Genomic DNA, 22,434 nt, shown 5'->3' on the forward strand with positions numbered 1-22,434 from the left:
GACCCCACCATCGTCCTGTACCAGCACTGGAGGTGCCGCCTGTCAATCTGCAATACGCTGTCTAAACTGATTTCCCCAAAAAACAATGGAGGGAACTGTGCCTAAGACCACAAAATTAAGACAGACTCTTCTATAAGTTAATCACTGGAGAGCGAATCAAAAAGGTCGTAACCAAAATTTAAATTTTCAGCCACGCTTGGGAATTAGGAAATACCCATTCTCCAAAACAGAACAAAGACAGACATATGTTATTGTTAAGTCTTTTCTATCCCTCCCTGTTTATAGTTTTATTATTCTATTTTCTTGATCTTTTTAATAATGGCTATCTCTGGGTTAAAATACTCATATACTATTTTTGGCTTTGGCTTTTTATCCTAGATACGCTCCTTATGACTCATTGTCCCCAAAGTTTTAATTAATAATTTTATTTAACAAATGTTTACCAAGAACCTACTTGGCATAAGAATGCTTAGGCCAGACTTACTGGTGGTACTCTCTAGAGGAAAGATTCCAGGTATTTCGTCTATAAGTAATCCCCGACAAAATGATATGAAGACAATAAGTGCAATGAAGTCTGTGCAGAAAAGCATAAGGAGTCAGAAATGAATTATGACCACTGCAAATTGGATAAATTAGTCAAAGCACTAAAATTTAATGAGAGGATGATTTTAAAAGCAGGTGAAATTGAAGAGAAGTTACACGTAACATTTATTATAGATTTAAAACCATGCATATTCTTCTCTATAAAACTTCTCAAATGCAGTTAAAAACACACGTACAAAACCAAGCAATTATAAATCCTCTGAAGCATGTAACTGATTAGCTGCTACTCTCAGCAATTTAAAAGTACTTTCACCACAATTACATTCCAGCCTGTAATGTAATTCAAAACAAACAAGTCAGAGACATCGCCCAAATGGCAGAACTAACAAATACAGATGCTTTGCATCAAGAAAATGAATCCACTGAAGAAATGCAACCGAGAAGGAGCTGCCGTCCAGGGCCTGGCGCTGGGCTTTCAGTGGAACGGCGAGGCCCCCTTCTGGGCAGAGCCGGTGAACTGCAGCGTGGCCTGCGAGCGGCACTTCCATCAGCACCAGCCCTGACTGCACGCAGTCAGCCTGGGTGTCTGGGACTTCCTGCTGTGGATACCCTTTCTGGGGTTGTGTTCACATTTTACAAATTTAGATTTTAAATTCTAAATCTGGATTTTTATAAAAAGAAAGAACTGTATTCGGTTTCAGATCAAACTCACCATTCCGCTTAATTGTGCAACCAGCACTGCCACCACCAATGGTTTGCCCATCCCCTTACTCTGTTCTCTTTTTTCTTTTCGCCGTATCTTTACCTCTAGCATGCTATACAATCTATACAATCTATGCCGTTTGTTATCTGTCTCCCCTGCTAGAACGTAAGCTCCACGAGGACGGGATTCTTTGTTTTGTTCACTGATTCAATGACCAAACGGGGCCTGGCACAGTACAGTTGTGCAACGACAAAGAAACAATGTCCCAGTTATGCTTTTACTTTTTATTTTTAAGACTTGTCATCTTAAAGGGCCATAAGTAAGGTCTTATTATAGCAATATGCTGTAATTTAAAAGTGATACTTAAGCACTTGTTTTAAAAATGTTTTCTCCAAATGCTTTATAAAAGCAAAACGTCTTTTCCAAAGACCATATAAACATGGTCTACATGTATACAACTCATATACAATCTCCAAGGCAGTCATGGACCCCTAACATCCTGGGAGAACATAGCAGCTGCAAAGAATGACGACCCCGATTCTGAAATTCCAGGCCTGGAGCAGGTGTGCGCCGTGCATCATGCCCTCTCTCCCCCACCCCACACACACACATTCGCACGAACGTCTGGCTGCACGTTCTCTGACAGTCGGCACTTTCCTGGACTGGGCATAATGGTTCTGGCAGGAAGTGCAGGCACTGCTTACTACTTTCTAAAACCTCAACCTTTAAACTTTTCCCTTCTTACCATGTTCTTTCAGCTTGTGGAAAAGCGAATAGTTGATTACAATTGTCAGACTTTTTAAAAGTGCTAATTTGTTCTTTTACCAGAGCAAATGATGAGAGACCATTTTCCCACGGGTTAAAGAAAGTGTATAACATATGATTCAGTGATGTCACCAGCTTTCAATCCAAGAATTTCGTCCAGGGGCCTTAGTCCTTCATTAGAAGAAGTTTAGGATTTCAGGCATTCCTTTTTCCGAACCTTTGATTTTGGTGCTGTGAAAAGAAAAAGAGAAAATGAAGAGGTAAGCCCAAGTGAGACTCTCTTCATACTGATTTGTTTTAAGTGAGGTACATTAGATACAGTTGGGGAAAACTGACCATTAGGATTTTCTTGTTTGTAGAATGTCTTTAACATTTCCACTGCTTCCTCAGCCCGATATCCAGGGATGCACTGATGAAACAAGTGTCGAGAATGAACACAGGCCCATGAAAATGTGTTATGTCCCATAAGAATAACAGCATGTACATAATTAGGTACACATTTTCCAGAAAATGTTAATATACTTTGTGGATATTAGTAACACGGGTAAGGAAGTATATTTCCAGAGAATAGATGTACAGCTTCAATAGGAAACCTCTCTCAATCAACTATTATTTCTCAAGCAACTACTACTGAAATTACGAGCTCTGTGATCATGGGTAAGATACTTCAGTTCTATGCCTCAGTTTCCTCAGATGTAAAAGGTAGTAATTATAGCAATTAGCCCGGAAGAATTTTGTGAGGATTAAATGAGAGTAAATAAAATGATACTGGCTAAATACCTAGCACATCGTAAGTATCCATTGAGCGTCTCATGCTATAAAGCTACGGCTGGCAGTCCACACACAGCCAAAGATGGACTGTCTGGTAAGAAAGGTTTTCATATTGTTAAAGGGTTGTTAAGAAAAGAAAAGACTATGCGACAGAGACATAAGTGGCTCACAAAGGCTAAAATATTTACTATCAGGCTCTTTACAGAAAAGATCCTTTTCTTCCTATACTTACTATAGAGGATTTTTTTTAAAGTGTTCAGTTTGTGCTATCTTTGGTACCTAACTGAGGAGAAGAGATCAACATTTGAAAAAATAAGAAATTGCGGTAACAGTAAGGAGATGAAACTTGAACTTGCCTTAATGATGAAGCATATTGAAAGAGACTAAGCAGAGCGTTTCAGGGAAAGAGTAAGAATAAGCTTGGGTTCTGTGTAAGTAAACTAGCTGATGGGGGCAGGGGTGATTATTAAGGGAGTATAAGGAAAAAAACTAAAGAGACAAAATAAGGCCGAAATATATAGGGCTTTGAAGGCTTGTCACAGGAGTTTGGACTTGATAGGTTACACCTTTCTGAGGTGCATGAAATTATACAATGAAAGAAGATGTCAAGGAGGAACGTCTGGAAGCCGCAGACAGAGAGGATGGAACCTTCACAGGAACTGGCAGGCGTGGTCCGCTGCTCAGAACGAGCCTCCCTGTCTCTTGTGCCTGCAGTGGGCTCCTGCCTGGGCCTACAAACCCTGCATTAGCCTTCACCATTGACACAAATAACCTCCTCTGAGGTCAGTGTTTTTACATTCCATATATAAGTGAAATCACACATTGAGATCAGACAGATCTTTGTCTGACTTAACATAGTGCCCTAGAGATCCATCCATATTGTCGTACGTGGCAGGATTTCCTCCTTTTTTATGGCTGAGTAATATTCCATGTGTAGGTGTGTGTGTGTGTGTGTGTGTGTGTGTGTGTGTGTGTGTATCTATTTTCTTTTTAGAAGCACAGAGTCGAATGGTGGTTGCCAGAGACAGAGGTGTGGAGGAAATGGAGAGATATTGGCCAAAGAGTACAAACTTTTCATTATAAAAGTTAGAATAAGCTCCAGGAACCTAAGATACAGGATGATAGTTAACAATTGTATACTTGACAGTTGCTATGAAAGTAGAGCTTAAATGTTCTCACCATAACAACAACAACAACAAAATGGTAATTATGTGACATGAAGGATGTATTAGTATTTCACAATATACACATATCAAATCATCACGTTGTATACCTTAAACTTATACAATGTTATAGATCAATTATATTCCAATAAAGCTGGGGGGAAAAAAAAACACACCAGAAAACCAACAACCTTCCTTCTACCCTGTCCCCCAAGCAAGTTGCTACCCTGCTTCTGAGAATTTTCCAGAATCATGGCCGTCACTTTGGGGCTCTCATTTCCTCCTCTACCTCTTCCTCACTGGCTTGTGCCCCTAGGACTCCACTGCAACTGCCCTCTCAGATATCCCAAGGGCCCTGATTGGCCAAAATACTGGTCATTGCATCCTCCTCCACTCTGCAGTCGCAGAGACTGCTGACCACACTTGCTTCTTTTTAGAACTCTCTCTTCCCTTGGCTTCCCAATACGTCTTCATTCTAAGCATCGTCAGTCACTCCCTTTCTCTTTCTGCCCTGTTGTGTTCCTGCTCCCCAGGGCTCCCACCTCTCCTCTCGCTTCTCTCACAAGCACCCATGTGCACAAAGCACTATTGTCTCACATGGAGTTAGAGCCACAGTTCTTAACCTTGTTCTCCACCTTGGCTGCTCAGTAAAATTGCTTGGGAGCTCTCTTAAAAAACACCAATGTTCCCCCACCCCCCAGCCTTCTGATTCAGTTGGCTGGGGTGGGGGTAGAGCACAGGCATGCTTAAACCTAACAGGCAGTCAGGGAGGAGACCATTGAGTTACAGGTGGAGAAGGAAATTGTATCTCTCTAAGATACCAAGGCAATATTTTCAAGTTTCCGTTATAGCTACAAATTTGTGGCTTTAATAAAAAAAACACATTCTTATTAAAATAATTTATTTTAAATGGAGTAGGTATTATAATCACCATGTTCTTTAAAAGTAATAGTTCCGTAGGTCTCCTCTATGAACTTTAATGCTGCTTATAACACTAAAAGCATCTACAATTCTGCAATATGTAAACAGCATTCCACCTCCCACAAACTCACCCCCCCACACACAAATAACCCAGTAAATAAAGGAAGAAAACACAGCATCCAGAAGACTTTAGAATCTCAAAACACTTTAAAACAACATAATGTGGCATCAAACCTGGGGATATGTCTTTAAACCATGGCCATTCATCTCGATGGAGCCAACTTGGCCAGGTACACACACTGCAAATGAACGTGTTTTTTGGCTCGGCCAGATCAACTCTGTTCAGGGCCATGGTAGGTGGCAGAGGACTGTGTACACTCAATGTCACTAACGTGTTGGAAGAAATGTTCCACCCGTGTCTCATAGCCAAGGGTTCATCTGTTTCTGCCCGGAAGCTTTGAGAAATTCTTTAGATCTTTCTCATAAATGAAGTACAAAGTCAGCGATTCATGTGCAGAGCTTTGTAAGCAAAATTTGAGCTACTGATAAAAATGATTGGAAAAATCAAATCACTTTGCAGATTTTTTAATGATTAAGCTAATTGTGTTTCCTCTTCATCATTCCAATTTCTTTTCTGACGCAATGTTAAAAGTCGCTTATTCTCAAATGTACAAGACTTCTTAGGAAAGCTCATGTTCAGCTGGAAAAACTCAGAATATGTTTCAAAACTTGTTCTCAGTGGGGTTCAGCCAAATGTAGCTCTTCACACTTAATATTCTCCTAAGAAGCTCTGAGTCTCTGAAGTTAACTGCCCACTATGTCCAATATTTGTTAAATCCTTTTCTTTTTAAAGAAAAATACTTTTAGGATTAACCTCACATCTTGGAGAGAAAAACAAGCAAACCAGTTTACAAAAAGGTATATGTCTCCAGACCAAACACTGAAATATAAATTTGTATTGCTCACAGCCTTAAACATAAAAGTTTAGGAGAAGTCGCAAGATTAAAGGGAAAGTAGAATTTCTAAGAGAACATGAAAGAAATGTGGATTCTTGGGTCTGGAGGGAAATGTTAACATTAAAAAGGCAGGGAAAAAAATAACTTAAGTATTGATTGCTAGACACCAAAAATAAAATGTGACAATCAAGCAAAATAATTGAATTTGTGCAAAAATATTGCGTGTTAACTATAAATAGCATCTACTGTCACTGCTTCACACAAACTTATTCTAGTGTGGAGCTAGGAACACTCACTGAGTGAAAACACCAACACTGGTATAATGTCTTCAAACATATGGGAAGACATGCGTGAGGATTGTCAGGAGATACCTCAGAAGGCTGGGGACACTCCTTCGGTAGAGGTTCTTTTCATGAAGAGAGCTAGGCACTCACCTGGAAATGACTGCCTATGACCTAACAATGAGGCATAAATGAACTCAACCAGTAGTCCTGAGAGCCTATCTAATTCTAGTGTGGCTTTTGGTATACCCATCACATGCTATTTGCAAGCCTGTGATGAGATTAAAGTAATTAGAGAGAAAGAAAAAGCATACACAGTTGGTGTTACCTGAAATGGTGTCCCAGTATTTGGTAAATCCGCAGAGGCAATATCTAGAACCGAGCCACAACCCCCAAAACGTTCATTCTGACAGCCGTATACAACCAGCGGGATTTATAAGAGACAATTAAGGTCCTTCAGAGAATGTGCCGTTTAAGTGTGTATGCTGAGAAAACTAGGGTAGGTCCACACCAGCCATCCTGGAGAGGAAAGCTTATGCTACTCTTAAAAACAACTAAGCTGAGGCTTAGGCTGAAAAAAATACAATCCAGTTACACAAAAGAAAGAGATTTAAGGATAGAGACATTAACATCTCACAATTGCAAACAGAATGAAAACTGAATAGGCCGTTTCTAACTGTTCACAGTTTGGTGCTCTCCTCTTTAATGCTTACTGATCACCTTCTGGGAGTCATTATAAAACGGGAGCCAGAAAGGAGGTAGGCACTTAATCTGGGAATTTTCACCTTTTAAAAATACTAGCTCGTTCCCTGTTCTTGCCCCAAATAAAATGTAACCTGTGCTCCAGTACAAAACGGACTAAAGGTGAGCCACTGTGTAAGGCAGGATGGGGAGAGTTCTGATGACCATACGTCCCATCCGTAAAAGGCAGAGACTGTACATTTTATCATACTCAAAACCCTCTGTATTATTTTTAAAGTGAGAAATGACTCACACGTACATAGCAAAATAAGTAGATAAATAATATGTAGTATGAAACAGAGTTTTCGAATTATTAAATCGTTTTTTCAAGATAACTTGCAGCACTCAGTATATATGTCACTTTACGAAAGAATTCAAAGAGCTATAACTTTATCAATTTCCCATTTATTTACAATTATATTATAAATGATTAGCTTGTTTTATACTTTGTATTGACTTCTTTCCGACTTGAAGGTTTTCATATATTATAATAGGTATTTGTGGCAAAAATAAACAAACAAAAACATATAAATAAAGACAATCTGTAAATCACCTATAATCTATTGTCCAAAGGCAAAACTTACATGCACATTCTTCAAACCTTTTCCTACGCAGTTTTATAATCTACTTTAACTTAATTTATAATCTGTCCTTATATAACACTTTAAATTAGTCCTAAGCTTTTCTTTCTCCAGTTTATTTAACAAGTACATGTTTATAGATATTTAAAAAAATAGGTCATTTTACTATTTAAAACATTTTCCTGAAAATTCTTGGCCAAGGGATACTATATTTGTATCCCTCCCAGAATGTAAACCTCCCAGAATGTTTCATAAATTTCTGTTTTCATATATTAGGAACGAGTTACATGTCTGGCCATTTTCAGGTTCATAGGAAGAGGACAGACAACAACCCAGGAAGTCAAAGGATACTCATGAGCCGGAGGGCAGCGGCACACATAATGCACGGCTCCACGGTGACATACAGCACCGTTCGTCCAAACACTTCAGAAGGACTCTTGCCACTTCGACGACACCAATCAAGGGCCTGATCGATGGCCACCATTTCTGCATGTCGTGTAGCCTGAAAAGAGAGAGGCGCTTGCACTGACATTGTTTGCTACATGTAACTGTGTTTTTACAAACACTCAAAAATAAATACAAAAAATCGGGTCTATCATTTCTTCCAACATTTAACAAATAGAGATTTCAGGATACCCTTAGCAGTTGACAGCATATTCTCCTGTATAAGTACCAAAAGCTCACCAACAAAAGCCATTTTAGTTAAGTACCTAAGAAGTTAGGGGACACTCTTTCAATTAAAATGCCATAGAGAAAATAAGTCTTAAAAAAAAAAAAAAAAAAAGATGAGTCCAGCGATTCTGATTATTTTAGGGGAAATTTGAAATGTTCATAAGCATGTGCTCCAGTTTCAAATGTGTTTTCAAGGCTGTCGCTAACCTCACTATGCGTAAGTCTATATTTAGTTTATTGGAAGGTCATCACTTACATTTTCTTTGGGATGAGATTTTATTGCCTGGTGGACACTAGAGAGAAGCAGAGATTTGGTATTGGTGCCGACACCTCATGGGAGGCAGCAGAATATAGGAGAAATCACACAGCATTTGGAATCAACCACACTTAAATTTCAATCCTGACCAGGACATTATAAATTATGTGGCACAGGACAAGTTATACAACTTCTCTAAGCCTTAGTTTTCCCCTATGGAAAATGGGCTATACTGCCATCTACACCTCTTAAAGCAATCTGAATTACAGGAAGCACATGCCACACAATGTCAGAATACAGAATGTCAGAGTACAGAAATGTACTCTGCAATGTGACATTATTTATAATATTCACGATCATGACTTTCATCAACAACCTCCCACTGACAGCTAACTATGTCCAAGCCACTGTGCTAAATTCTGTGGGGGATAAAAAGTCTCTGTCCTCAACAAGTGTAAAATCTGATGGGGCAAAGAGAAAAGTGCTCATTTACCTGTGACGCAGGGCAGGCTGTGGGAAGTGCTGACACAGTGGCCCCAGGTGCCAGGAGCGCCAGAATTCTAAACTCAGAACTAGGAGGTACTTTAGAGAAGAGGTTCCCAAACCTGATTGCATGCCAGAACCAACGGGGGAGCTTAAAACAAAAGTTCCCCAACATTTAAAAAATCAGATTCAGAATTACTAAATCAAATCCCCCCATAGTTCTCCATAAATCATTGTTGAACTGAATCATTTCAATCAACTTCTGCTTTTATGGCAGAAGAAGCAGAAGCTAAGTTAGGACATTAAAGACACACAGCTGGCATAGGTGATGGTGGTGGTGACAGGAGGTAGTGGTGGTATAAAAGCCAAAAGTAGGACTCAGGTCTCCTCAAATGGGGTCACGAGTCTTTCCATACAGTGATTACAGGGTCATCTTCTATAGGACACCGAATACCAAAATAAATCCAGGCTAATTTCAAAGTGTAGAAGAAACGCAGGTCATTGGGCAGTTAGCTGGATGTTGTTAGGATATTCAAAGTTCTTATTATGTTAAGGGTATTGCACTGAACCACAAAATACAAATAGGGAGATAATAACAATTATCTAAAATACAAAATTCCACTCCCAAATAAGTATCTATATTCACTAATTGCTATATTATGTTTATTACTTTTCTCAGAGGTATTTTGACATCCACATACTAATTGCTTTGTGAAGCTGGGTTCCCATTTTGCATGTTTTGCTAATCTCAGTTTTCTTTTTGGCAGATGCGATGGGTGAACTTTAAAGTCCACATAACACTAGCACCAACACCAGCTTGTTCTCTGGCTCCCAAGATCACATGATAAGGTCAAAATCTGTGAGTGGTGTTACGGTTATAAGCTCTCTTTGAGTCTACCTCGTACCTCTTGTAATCATAAAATCTGATTCTTCATTTATTCTTACTGTGACACTGTTGTAATACCATGTTCAAGAAGTATTGCCTTAATTGATGAACTTCTCAACCTAACCACAATAAATTAAAAGTCACACAAGCTATGAAAGTATACATACTATGTATAGGTAGAAACAGCTAGTATGGAGACTTCATTCTATTGAATTATCTGAAATAGGAATAACTTCTTTATACATCCTTTTATACCTCCAAAATCATAAACTGGGGGGTGACTTTTTTTTTTAATTTACTAGGAGGAACACATTATTTAAAGGTACTAAAGAATGCAATATGAGTTAAATTGATGTTTTGTAAAGTAGAATTTTCATATATTAGATTTGCTAAAAATGGATATAGACTCATTTCTCCTGCACTGACACGCCAATGTAATAAAACCAACTCTTAGGTTTCACTCAAGTGTTACAGTAAAACTCCATGAAATAGAAAATTAGCTCTGAAAATTTATATTGGTTCATTCAACTTTTTCTACATTTTCCAAATTTTAAAAAAGTCAACGTGTATCACTTTTATAATCAGAAAAAAAGGCATTCAAAAAAAGAGATGGTTATGGCAACAGCATGGCTAAGTTCGTTAGAATGCCAGCTTTGAACAACAGGGTTGCTGGTTCAATTCCCACATGGGATGGTGGGCTGTGCCCCCTGCAACTAAGATTGAAAATGGCAACTGGACTTGGGGCTGAGCTGCACCCTCCACAACTAGATTGAAGGCCAACAACTTGGAGCTGATGGGCCATGGAGAAACAAACTGTTCCCCAATATTCCCCAATAAAATTTATTTTTAAAAAAAAGAAGAAGAAAGAGATATTTAGAGAAACTATCCTTCCATTGATACCTATGGGACACTGCATAGACCCATCTTTTCACCAACTGATAAAGTCACTCTACTCCCACCATTGCTGACCTTTGTTCTCAGTTATACTATTCAAGTCACATACATTTTTGGTTTGATTAACTTCATTCCTTCCCTTCCCCACAACTTCATTGTTGTAGACCATAAGGCAGCCAACAGGAACTTCAATATTTTCTAGGGCTTCTTTCGCCTGAAAGACAAAGTGGAAAATCTTTGTTCAATACTGGAAAATACTATAGAAAAAAAATAATAGATGCAGCATGAGCAATTAACACATGCATAAATCCTAGAACAAGGAATGCAGCTGAGCTTTCCCTTTTCTCCAGTATAGTACAAGTATGTAGTGCCTTAGTTCTCTGTTGTGTCCATATTAAGGGAGACTCAGGGACAAATCCCTTTCACAGGTCTTGAGCTCCCTGATTTTTTTTTCCCTTCATTAGAAGCTGAGGTGATCAAAAGACTATTACTGTCATTTTTAAGCACCTTTTCAGAGATAGTACATATATTTGCAAAGAGGTAGAAGAATAAATAACATTTGTAAATCCTGTATTAAAATTCTGTCCTTGTTAAAATTCTACTTGCTTATTTTTCTTGTTTCTCTGAAAATGATAGAAAATGTTCTCTAGAGTTTCAGTAACACAAAGGTGACCAGACTGGATGTCTCCCTGTGCCCACAATTTCTGCTCTAAGTGAGGCAAGAAAAGGTGGGGGGGTACAATTTAACCAGAACAACTCTTAGGTAGAAAATAATAATGTCCAAAAGGTTACACTACAACAATTATTACTGCTGATGACACTCAGAAGTTCTGTGTTTCCCTCTATCAACTTTAAATTCCTCAACCTGGCACCGAGAGGCTCCCAACTACCACCCATCGTCCCCACCACCCAACTGAACCAGCCTAACTTTTCATTATTCTTCTAGATCCTTGGTTCTTAACCTTTTTGGAGCCAAACCTTTGAGAATCTGATGAAAGTTATGGACTCTCTCACATGACACAGGCATATGCACGTAATATTGTTACATACAGTTTCAGGGTTTAAAGATCCCCCGAAAACCTGGGCCCCAGGTTAGGAAGCCCTATTCTAGACAGATAGCTGGATCACCTCCTAACCCAAGATGAAGTCCTCCATTTCTTTTGTAGTTGATAGTTCCTCTGCTTTGATCAACCTTTTCTTTCCATTCCATCGACGCCCATCCCTTTTATTCCTTTTAAAATTCAGGAAGCATCCAAAATTTATCTCAACTGACTGGCTCAGGACTTTGCCACCTGTTATCTGATAGCGCTTTGTATCTGTCTCTTATTTTGGACCCTGGACGTGTTACTTATTAACTTTTTCATTTGTGCATGGCTTAATTTCATCAACTAAACAGAATGCTCCTGGGATGCAAGCACCAGATCCAGGTACTAGCATGCCTGCTCACATTTACAGCCTTAACACCCGACACAAGGCCGAAAATAGGAAATAGTTCATTACACCACATTGTGGAAATGGGTAAGTGTCTGTGCTTGATTGACTAGGCACCCAGAAAATGTATACTACAATAATATACAATTGATTTACTCTAGAAAACTTGCCTTCTCCTCTCTCTCTCTCTCTCTCTCTCTGTGTATATATGTGTGTGTGTATATATATATATACACACACACAAACACATATATAATATGTGTGTGTGTGTACATATAGTCTACATATATTGAGTATATACATACTGAGCACATACATATATAATACATACATCTATTATAAAAAAATACACATGTATACATATATAGCATATACAACCAAACAGCACAGTATAGGCCAGTGGTGAAGATCAATGGCTGGGTTCAAATCACGGCTTGTCCTGACCAGCTCTCTCTAACTGTGGGGAATTTACTTAATTCTCTAAACCTCAATGTCCCCATATGAAAATAAGGATAGTAATAATACCCACCTTATAGGGCTGCTGTGGGACTTACATATTATGGCCCACAGGAAACATTGTGCATAGCACTGTGTCTGGAACATAACAAGAGTGCAACACTGTTACTTATTCTTATATATGTTTCCAAGCCTATACCCTTAGAATTAGATGTTGTGATGATTACAACAATAACCTTTATTATATGCTTAGCTCTCCAAAAGAAAACTGTCATGAAAAATAGTGATTTTACAAAAGAATGATAAAGTAGATAACTTTATTTAAAGTTTGATAACTTTATCAAAGAATAACAAAAAGTTACACAGATGTTACTTCTTGCCTATATTACCAAATATTAAAGAGTGGTAATTCCAGGGCTAGCGGGAATAGGGGTTAGGACAAAACATCCTTGTACACTGGTGATGGAACTGTGACCATTTCCGACCAGTGCTGTCCAACAGAGCCTTTTGTAGTAATGAAAATGTCTCTTGATCTACTCTGCCCAACATGTAACCACTGGCTATGTGTGGCTACTAAGTACTTGAAATGTGGCTAACGTGACTGAGGAACTGAATATTTCATTTTATTTCATCTTATTTCATTTAAATTTAAATAGCTACATGTGCTGATAAGTACTGTATTGAGCAGCATAATTCTAGAAGGCAATCTAAGAATATCTATGTTTGTTTTTTTTTAATTGGAGAATATTGGGGAACAGTGTGTTTCTCCAGGGCCCATCAGTTCCAAGTCATTGTCCTTTAATCTAGTTGTGGAGGGTGCAGCTCTTCTCCAAGACCAGTTGCCCTTTTCAATCTTTAGTTGCAGGGCCCACAGCCCACCATCCCATGCGGGAATTGAACCGACAGCCTTGCCTTTGAAAGCCTGTGCTCTAACCAACTGAGCCATCCGGCTGCGCGGATATGGTTTCAAAACTCATAGGAGTATTAAAGTTATCAAACCTGTCGTTTTTATACATGTTGCAAATATTTTCCCTCTTTGTCATTTGCTTTACTTTGTATCTTGCCTTTTTAATATGTAGACATTCTCAGTATTTATGCAATTAATGCCTGTCAATTTTTCTTTTATGTTTTCTGCCTTAAGTGGTATACTTTAAAGAGTCCATCTCCATTCCAGGCCTTGTCTCGAGAAATACTAACATATATTTACTACTGGTTCTTTTCAGGTTTTATATTTGTAATTCTATCTCTTCAATGAGTTTGTTAAAATATTTTTGCTACAAAAATAAATTGTTAAATTTCTTTAAAATGATCCATAACTTTATCTGTTAATAAATTATTTTTATGTGTTCTCCTCTAGTCCTTGTTCATCTGATTAAGAAAAAAAAACAGCTTCTATTTATTGAGCATATTTTGTCAGGTGCTTTACAAACATTTTCTCTTAAGCTATACAACCCTGTGAGATCGATATCATATATGCCCATTTTACAAAAGAAGACACTGAGGCTGAAAGGTTAAGAATGTACATATAAATGTACTTTTCAAACACACTTTAATCCCTATTAAAGAGCTCGCTGGCACACGTAAGTATGGGTAAAGCTTGGATTATACAAAAAATCTGATTACAGCCCTCCTTAATCTTGGTTTCAAAGGGAGGGATGGAAGGAAATAAAGGGACAGAGAGCAGTAGGATGAGTGGATGGGTGAATGAATGGCAGGTAGTATCTGGCTGCAGAGGAACTTGGTTTTATCCTGCTCTCTACCAGGCACATACTCGGCTTCCTTCTGCTGGATGGGTCCAAGGGGTCATAAATACAACATAATGTGACTTCGCGCATTTGCGAGTGTGTCCACGGGAAAGAAGGGGGAGCAGCAGGTACGTGCCAACAACAACTGAATGGGGATATTTGGCGCGTACTTCATCTCAGTGAACAAGACTTTCTGTATTTCCTCTCTTCCTCCCCCACAGCCTCTGTGAGAATGGGCTCGATCAAATCTCAGGGCAGTAAAGCCAGCCACCCAGAGAGCGTGCAAGCCATCGAGATTGTGGTGATGAGAAAGCACCCGGGACGTTTGCTCAACTGATAGGGTTGGGATGAGAACCGTAGGAAGTTCCCACCCGCGGCATCCACCTCCCAGGCTCCTCACCATTTGCATCGCCTCCTCCATCCACTTTTCGGTCTCCTCCACCGACACCGAGAACCCTCCGCCCGGAGCCGGCGTGGATTCCTGCTTCACCTCCATACCGTGCTGGGGCCGCGGAACTCAGCACTAGAGGCCGCGATAGCGGAAGAGCGCCGGCAACGGAACGCGGCGGCTGCTGGCCGCCGTTTCCGGGGGGAGTCGAACAGCGAGGCACTCGGGAGCTAATTCTGGACGGACCGCGTGCGGGGGACCAGTGAGCAGCTGCGGCGGCGCAGTGGCTGCAACAGAAAGCGCAGCTGCTCTGCTATAGTCCACGCCCCCTTCCCGCTCCGGTGACAGTCTCTGCGGAAAGTTGGGTTTGTGATTTCTGGAGAGCACCCAGGGGAACAGCGACGGTCCTGCCGGGTCGTCTAGGTCAGGTGACAGAGAAACGGTTTCCTGGTGAACCACCCTCCCACCCCTAGGCAGCCCGCACCCCCAGGGCCGGAAGATGCTGAGATCTATGTGGAATTTTCTGAAACGTCACAAAAAGAAATGTATCTTCCTGGGCACGGTCCTCGGAGGTGGGTGACAGGGTTCTTGGAACGGGGCATTGGGAGCAGGGGGTGGGAGAGACGTGACTGTCTTCTAAAACATCGAGGCCTGGCGACCGTAGTCCGGGATGTGTAGAAGGGCTTCGTTCAGCCGTCGGATGGGGAGCGGGGTGACAAACTTCCGAGGTTCTTTACATCTCTCCAGTGTGAAATGGGTGCCCTTTGCCCTGACAGTGCCCCTTACTCGGTTTTTCGCCTATGCTTTCTTCTCGCTGACCTTTGGAGGAGCCACCACAATTACGTTTCTGTTTCAAGGCACCATTCTCTTAACAGACACATGCTTTTTAATTCTCGTCTGTTTTCCTGTGAGATCCTTCGTTTCTGTTTGGCACTCCCGGTACTTTGCTTGGCTTTCACCCTTCGCAGAAGTTTCATAATATTCTAGGAGAGTTACTTAAAGCGTGCATTTCGAGTGTTGCTTAAAGTTAATTTGAATTTTTGAAAACAGCACAATCGTACAGAAGAACTAGAATGTATGTACTAGACACAAAAAGAAACCCTCAATATTTTTAGCTCGTTTCTGATTTTAGAATACAAACTGTGCAGTAAATTATGCAGTAAGACAGTGCTTGTGGCATGTTATTTCCTCTTCAAGTTTGGGATCAATGCCCATCTAGCTGACATTACTGAATTGCACAGGAGGAGAGGAGATTTAGAAAAAGATAATGTTGAGAACCTTTTTTCCTCATATGGCAGTCATGTCATAATGAGCAGGGTCATGAAGGACAGAATAAAAAGCATTGTGAGATAGATATAGAAGAAAAAAAGGTAGGAATGTTAAGAAGGAATTTTTAGAATCTGAGTTTTTTGAAAAATATCACCAACTACATGCTTTGGTTACCCACATACTTAAAAATCAAGAAAAGATGTTTTAAAGAATTTGGTTGCTTTTCTCTTGCTCTTAAATTATATTCTATTGACCCCAAACAATTTTAAATTGATCGATAATTCAGGTCTGTTGGTTCTTGAAAGTTTGGAACAGGCTTCTTGTAGATGAGGTAAGGAGAGTCTTTTCCTAGTCTCTGAGGTCTGTGTCATAATTTGATAATGAGCATATGCAAGTTTTTATCACATTTTTTGAGAAATCCTTTATAAATAAAGTGTGTTTTTTGATATCTTCAGCCACTGATATCTAATGTATATTTGGATTATGCTAAGACTGCGGAGTCCAATTTATTTGTAGAAACTACAGATATATGTGTGATGGAAGAAGTATAAATAAAATACTTTTGCCACCACTGAAGGAAAGAAAATAATCTCTTTAGCAATCTCAGGAAGAGTAACATACCCCTTTCAAATTTATGGAACAATCTCATGGTAGATTAGAAGTAATCATAGGAGAAGCAAAAGAGTGTATACTTCAGAGATAGTTAATAGATTTTTTTCAAAAATATATTGAGAACTTTACAGTTACAGATTAAGAGGAATCAGAAAGGGTTGTGAGAGGCAGAAAAAGAAAATAATCCTAGAGCTTTATAAGAAAAAATGAAGTTAGTCTAAAAGAAAAAGAAGAATAGATGACTGTGATTGGCATTTGAGTCTCATATTCTTTCTGCTTCAAGGAAAAGGTCCTATAACATGTTACACTTCAATTTATCTAATTTAAGAAGTATTTATCAAGTGTCTGTAGTATTGAAAGTAATGTGATGGAAATAGAAGATTTATGGAGATTTTTAATAGTAATAATTCCAGTTTATGGGGTGCCCAGTGGACATTGTGCTGAGCTCTTCTATTCAGTGGGGATGACAACAGGGTAGTTATTATTATCTCTGTTCAAAAATGTGGGAACCAGATCCCTAAGAATTTAAGAAACTTGCCCAGGGTCTCAGAGTTAGTAAGAAGGAAGCTAAAATTCACACCTAGGTGTGTTAGATCCCCGCCAAAGCACATTCTCTTTGCACACTATACCACTTTCCCTTCATGGACTTTATGGTCTGATAAGAATGAAAAACAAGTGTCTTAGTCCGTTCAGGCTGCTATAACAAAATACCACAGAATGGGCGGCTTATAAACAATAGAAATTTATTTCTCCCAGTTCTAGACACTGGAAGTCCAAGATCAGGGTGCCAGCAGGGTTACATGGGGGCCTGATCCCAGGTTTCAGACTTCTTGCTATACCTCACCTGGCAGAAGGGTCTGTGGAGCTGGGTGAAATCCCTTTTATAAGGGCACTAATCCCATTCATGAGGGCCCCTCCCTTATGACCTAAGCACTTCCCAGAGACCCCATCTCTTGTAGTACCATTACGTCACACGTTAGATTAGGATTTCAGTATAAGAATTGGTGGAGGGATAGGATACAAACATTCAGAACATAGAACAAGTATACAAATAATTAAAACAATAAACAAATAAACAATAAGAGCTGAAAACATGCTCTACAGCTCAAACTGGCAGATATCATATAAGGTTATATAATAAAAAATCAGGAAAGGACTTAATGGAAGAAGTGACACATTTTGACAGGCTTGATAGCTAGGGAAGATATCGTCATGTGTGCTCCAAGAGGTTTGGCCATTCAGTAGTGGGAAAAAAAACTTTGAGTTACAGGCCTCCTTCAGTAGAAATTTCCTGCATTTTGGATGAGTAACTGCTTTAGACCAATTTGTACAATTTGACAAGTTTATGCAAAGACTAGAGCTATGGTTCTCAAACTTTTTGGCTTGAGGTCTCCTTTATACTTTTAAAAATTAAAGTCTCTAGAGAGCTTTTTAAAATTTGTGTCTATTACTAGAAATTACAACCAAGAAATTTAAGAATATTAACTTAAAAATAATAGTAAACCCATTGTATATTAACAAATTTTTTTTTGATTAGTGAGAAGAGCGGCATTTTTCACATCTTTGCAAATCTTTTTACTGTCTGGCTTAATTGAAGAAAGCTGTATTCTCATATCTCTTTTAGCATTTAATCAGTTGCAGTACCACATGTCATGTAGCCTCTAGAATACTCCACTGTACACTCATGAGAGAAGGAGAATGAAAAAGGCAAATAGTGTTTTAGTATTGTTACAAAGTAGCTTTGACTCACAGATCCCCTGAAAGGGTATTGAATACCTCCAGTAGTGCTCAAGCCACACTTTGAAAATCACTTTACTAGAGAAAGTGTTGCAGAACAGAGAACAGCCAGATTCATATATATTGGCTTGCTGATTTCTAAAACTCCCAGAGCATTGACTTCTAATTCTATTTTAATCCCTGTAATTTCTGGTCTCTTAAGGTTTTCATTCATTTATTCATTCTTTCATTCAGTGAACATTTGAATGAGAATAAGCGCCTACTCTCACTTTGTCGGGCTCTGGGAACACGAAGGAATAAGACACAGTTTTGAACTTTAAGGAGCTCATGGTGCAGTCCAGAAAGCAGAAATGGAACTAAACAAAAGTAGTACTATAATAGAGCGGGGTGCTGTGGGAGCATAGAGGAGAGAGAAACACCAAGGTGTCGGGCAAGCTTCACTCAAGAATCCGCTTGCTTTACGTTGTGCAGCCAGCAAAGGAGAAGGGGCACAGCAGGGAAAAGCGATGGTCAGCAGAGTCAGAGACATTACTTTGGATGAGTCAAAGTGTATTTCGCTATGGCTGAGCCCAGGGAACACATGGGAAATGGCAAAAGATGAATTGGGAGAACTAGCAAGAGTGCAGAAGGGTCTTCCTAACTGCCATTCTACAGGATTTGGACATCATCCTGTGTATCAGGGCTTTTCAGATTTTACTGTGGGTAAAAGTCACGATGGGTTCAGTAGAAATATAGAATCCTTGTTCCCAGATTCTGATTCTTTAAGTCCAGCGTGCAGTTCATTAATTCATTAATTCATTCAACAAAAATATTTATTGAGCTCCCATCGTGCACCGATATGACGTATTGGGAATGCAGCATCATATAAGACAAGACATTTAGGGATGTTTTCGAGGAACTTCCTTAAAAGCTACATTTTCAACAAGTACCTCAAATAATTCTGATGTAAGTGGAACAGAGAATCCACATTAAGAAATAATGGGGGGTGTTGAAGAATCTTAAACACAGCAATAATATAGTCAGATTTAAGTTTTAGAAAATCAATTCTCATGTAAAAGATGGATTGGAAAGGTGTGAGACCGAGAACAAAAGAAGCTGGTAAACCAGTTAGAATACATTAATATTTGGGGTCTGAAAGAAGATGGTGGTAAAGGAGCTGGAGTAAAGTTGCAAAACTGAAAAAATTTTTTGAAATAGAATCAGAATAGCAGGATTTGGTGGTCCTTTGTTGGGGACGATGTTAAGAGATTATTTTCAAACTTTTATTGAAATTATTAACCTGGTAAAATAGTTGCATTTCAAGGATTTTCATCCAGGAAGAGGAGACTAAAACGGTTATAAAAATCCAAATACATAATATGGATAAGACTAGAAGGTATTTTGCTTTACCAGCAATGTTCTGAAAGGAAACCTCGAAACATTCCACATTTATTTTTGGGGGTATTTAGTGAATTTTTCATTATTCATAAATAAAGTTATAGCTACAGAGGAGACTTTAAAGCTCATCTGATTCCATCCTTTTATTTTATGAAATTTAGTAAAGAAATTTAGACCCAGAGAGAGGAAGGGACTTTCTCAGAGTTACCTACCTAGTTGGTGCCACAGTCATCAGTATCTACTTTCTTCTAGGCCAGAATTCAGGCAGCCAGTCAGAATCAGGTGGTCCTGAGCTCCAGAATTTAGCTAATTAATTCTCTTCATTCTTACTGTCCTACAGAGATAAATCTGACAAAATCAGAATTTATGAATTTTGGGAATGAGAGCCTGGGTAAATTAGACTTTGCATAGGAACTTATTTCAGTGCTACTCCAAAAAAAAATAATCGATTGTGGAATTTTGGCCTAATTCTGTCTATTAATTTGCCAAAGCTGCCATAACAGAGTACCACAAACTGAGTGGCTTCAGCAGCAGAAATGTGTTGTCTAACAGTTCTGCAGGCCAGAGGTCTAAGATCCATGTGGTGGTAGGATTGGCTCCTTCTGAGGCTGTGAGAGAAGAATCTGCTCCAGGCCCCTCTCCTCGGTTTGTAGACGGCCCTCTCCTCCCTGTCAACATAAGAAATGTCCAAACCTATGCAGAAGTTTTGTAAGAGTTTATTTGAGCCAAACTGACTATATATGCTGGGGAGCAAGATCTCAAATGCTCCAGAAAATGAGTTTTGCATTTTCTTCTACCGTGTTTCCCCAAAGATAAGACCTAGCCAGACCATCAGCTCTAATGCATCTTTTGGAGCAAAAATTAATATAAGACCTGGTCTTACTTTAATAGTATAAGACCAGGTATAATATAGTATAATGTAATATAATATAATATAATACAATATAATACCCTGTCTTATTTTACTATAATATAAGACTGGGTCTTATATAATATAATATAACATAATATAAGATTGGGTCTTATATTAATTTTTGCTCCAAAAGACGCATTAGAGCTAATGGTCCGGCTAGGTCTTATTTTCGGGGAAACACGGTATACATTTGGAATTAAGTAGGGAATGTAAAGATTACATGAAGATGGGAGAAAGCAAGGTACAGGATACTTAACAAAATTGTGTTCCCTCCAGGGTGGTTACTCCTTCAAGGTGTGTAAAAAGAGGATCACTCTGGCACTGCGAAGGTGTGTTACCCTCGATGCACCAGGACAATGGACTTGCTTAGGGCAGAGACAAACCTTTGTACAGGCCTGGGCTGTGACTACCCACCGTGACCTGCCCCGTTAGGGATTTATGATCACATCACCCTGTGAGGCCTCTTTCAGTCAGATATATTACAGAGCCCACTTTTCATCCATAGTCCTGTGTCTTTACATCATCTTCTCTCTACACGTCTGTGTGTCAATTTCCTCTTCTTATAAGTACACCAGTCATATTGGATTAGGCACCACCTTCATGACCTTTTAACTTGAGTACCTCTGTAAAGACCCAAATAAGGTAACATTCTGAAGTACTGGGGCTTCAACATAGGAATTTGGGATACACACAGTTCAACCCTAACAATTCATTTTCTTCTTTTAGTTTTAGTTAGAATATATTACGTTTATCGATCAGTAGTTCCTAAAAAAATTTCACCTGACAGTGCTGAGGACTTAATGACAGCAGTGGGCCCTCTCCCCAGGAAAACACATATACCAATCAAATATACTGTTATTCCAGAAAATTCTTAGCTATACAACTCGCATTATTGCAGTGTTCCATTTTACACAATTATTTGAGAAATAATAATTTTACACAAAATTTGCAATCTGTTGTGCAAATAAAATACAAGCAATTCATTGAGAAGTAGTTGTTAAGTAACAAACAGTTGCCTATCAGAGTGTTACTTTGTGAAATATAAGCCAGTTTCTTCCTTGGTTTTGTGGCACCATCATCAGATTATTGAAGATAGATTACAAGAAAGATAGCTCTGAAGCAAGCCACTTACATAAACCGTTATTTGTTCTTTAAGCATGATTATAATACCTTTATTTGCATACAGACATAACAGCAGTCATACTTTATTTCTGCCTAATTATTTGTAGGACATACCTTTTAATGAACTGTTATTTTTAGGAAAACATAACATGTCATCAGTTCATCTATAATCCTTGTATTAGTGAAAACAATTCTGGGTGTGTGTTTGCTCTCCAGTTCTTAGAGGGCTGCCTCCTCCCCATCTGTGACAAACCGGACAAACCCAATTTTTAGGTCATGCCAATTCTTAGATTCTTTTTGGTAGATATTGGGGGCCCCAGACAGTTGGAGGTAGGTGAGCATTTTTCTACCCCCCTAGAACCTTGTTGCCAGGTTGTAATGAAACAAATTCTGGCACACATAAAAACATCTGCTAGCAAGCATAGATAAAAGAGTATCATAACTTTTTCTATCAACTCAGTGAAGTCCCAGTGTCCTTTTTACTGCTACAATAGAACGGTGCATAAACGGTTTCCCTGAAGGAAACGCAACAGTAGTCTAGCTGTAGGATTTGCTGGCCATGCAGGGAACCCCTCTGACTAAGAATCCTGCAAACCAGCAGTTGAGGATCTGAGGTAAGCCACTCCAAAAAGTGAAGGACTTGCTGGATTCCTGCATTCTTGTCCAAATGAGTATTACTAAAATGTTTTAGCTAATCCAGAATCTTAAACACAATTAATCTGTGGAAATCCATTTCTGATATTCCTTATGCTAGATAAAAGTTAGTTG

General features: G+C 39.1%; 2 protein-coding genes across 3 annotated transcripts in view; one reads left to right on the plus strand and one right to left on the minus strand.

Moving 5' to 3' along the window:
• Nucleotides 1-630: 630 nt before the first annotated feature.
• Nucleotides 631-14,835, minus strand: ADAT2 (adenosine deaminase tRNA specific 2). The gene is made up of 6 exons (XM_033097057.1): nt 14,649-14,835; nt 10,726-10,830; nt 7,777-7,927; nt 6,432-6,538; nt 2,348-2,420; nt 631-2,242 (listed from the first exon to the last, which is right to left on the minus strand). The coding sequence occupies exons 1-6, from the start codon at nt 14,742-14,744 to the stop codon at nt 2,199-2,201; spliced, it is 576 nt and encodes a 191-aa protein (XP_032952948.1). The 5' UTR covers nt 14,745-14,835; the 3' UTR covers nt 631-2,198.
• A 67-nt stretch (nt 14,836-14,902) lies between these two features.
• PEX3 (peroxisomal biogenesis factor 3) overlaps nt 14,903-22,434 on the plus strand; it is a 32,724-nt gene continuing 25,192 nt past the window's right edge. Inside the window, exon 1 of one of the 2 annotated variants that reach the window (XM_033097036.1) lies at nt 14,903-15,208. In XM_033097036.1, the coding sequence (XP_032952927.1) occupies nt 15,136-15,208 (73 nt within the window). In that variant the 5' untranslated portion in view covers nt 14,903-15,135. The remainder of the gene's footprint in view (nt 15,209-22,434) is intronic. The other variant, XM_033097044.1, reaches the window with a different exon arrangement.

The sequence above is a fragment of the Rhinolophus ferrumequinum genome, chromosome 3, assembly GCF_004115265.2.
Source record: "Rhinolophus ferrumequinum isolate MPI-CBG mRhiFer1 chromosome 3, mRhiFer1_v1.p, whole genome shotgun sequence".
NCBI lineage: Eukaryota > Metazoa > Chordata > Mammalia > Chiroptera > Rhinolophidae > Rhinolophus > Rhinolophus ferrumequinum.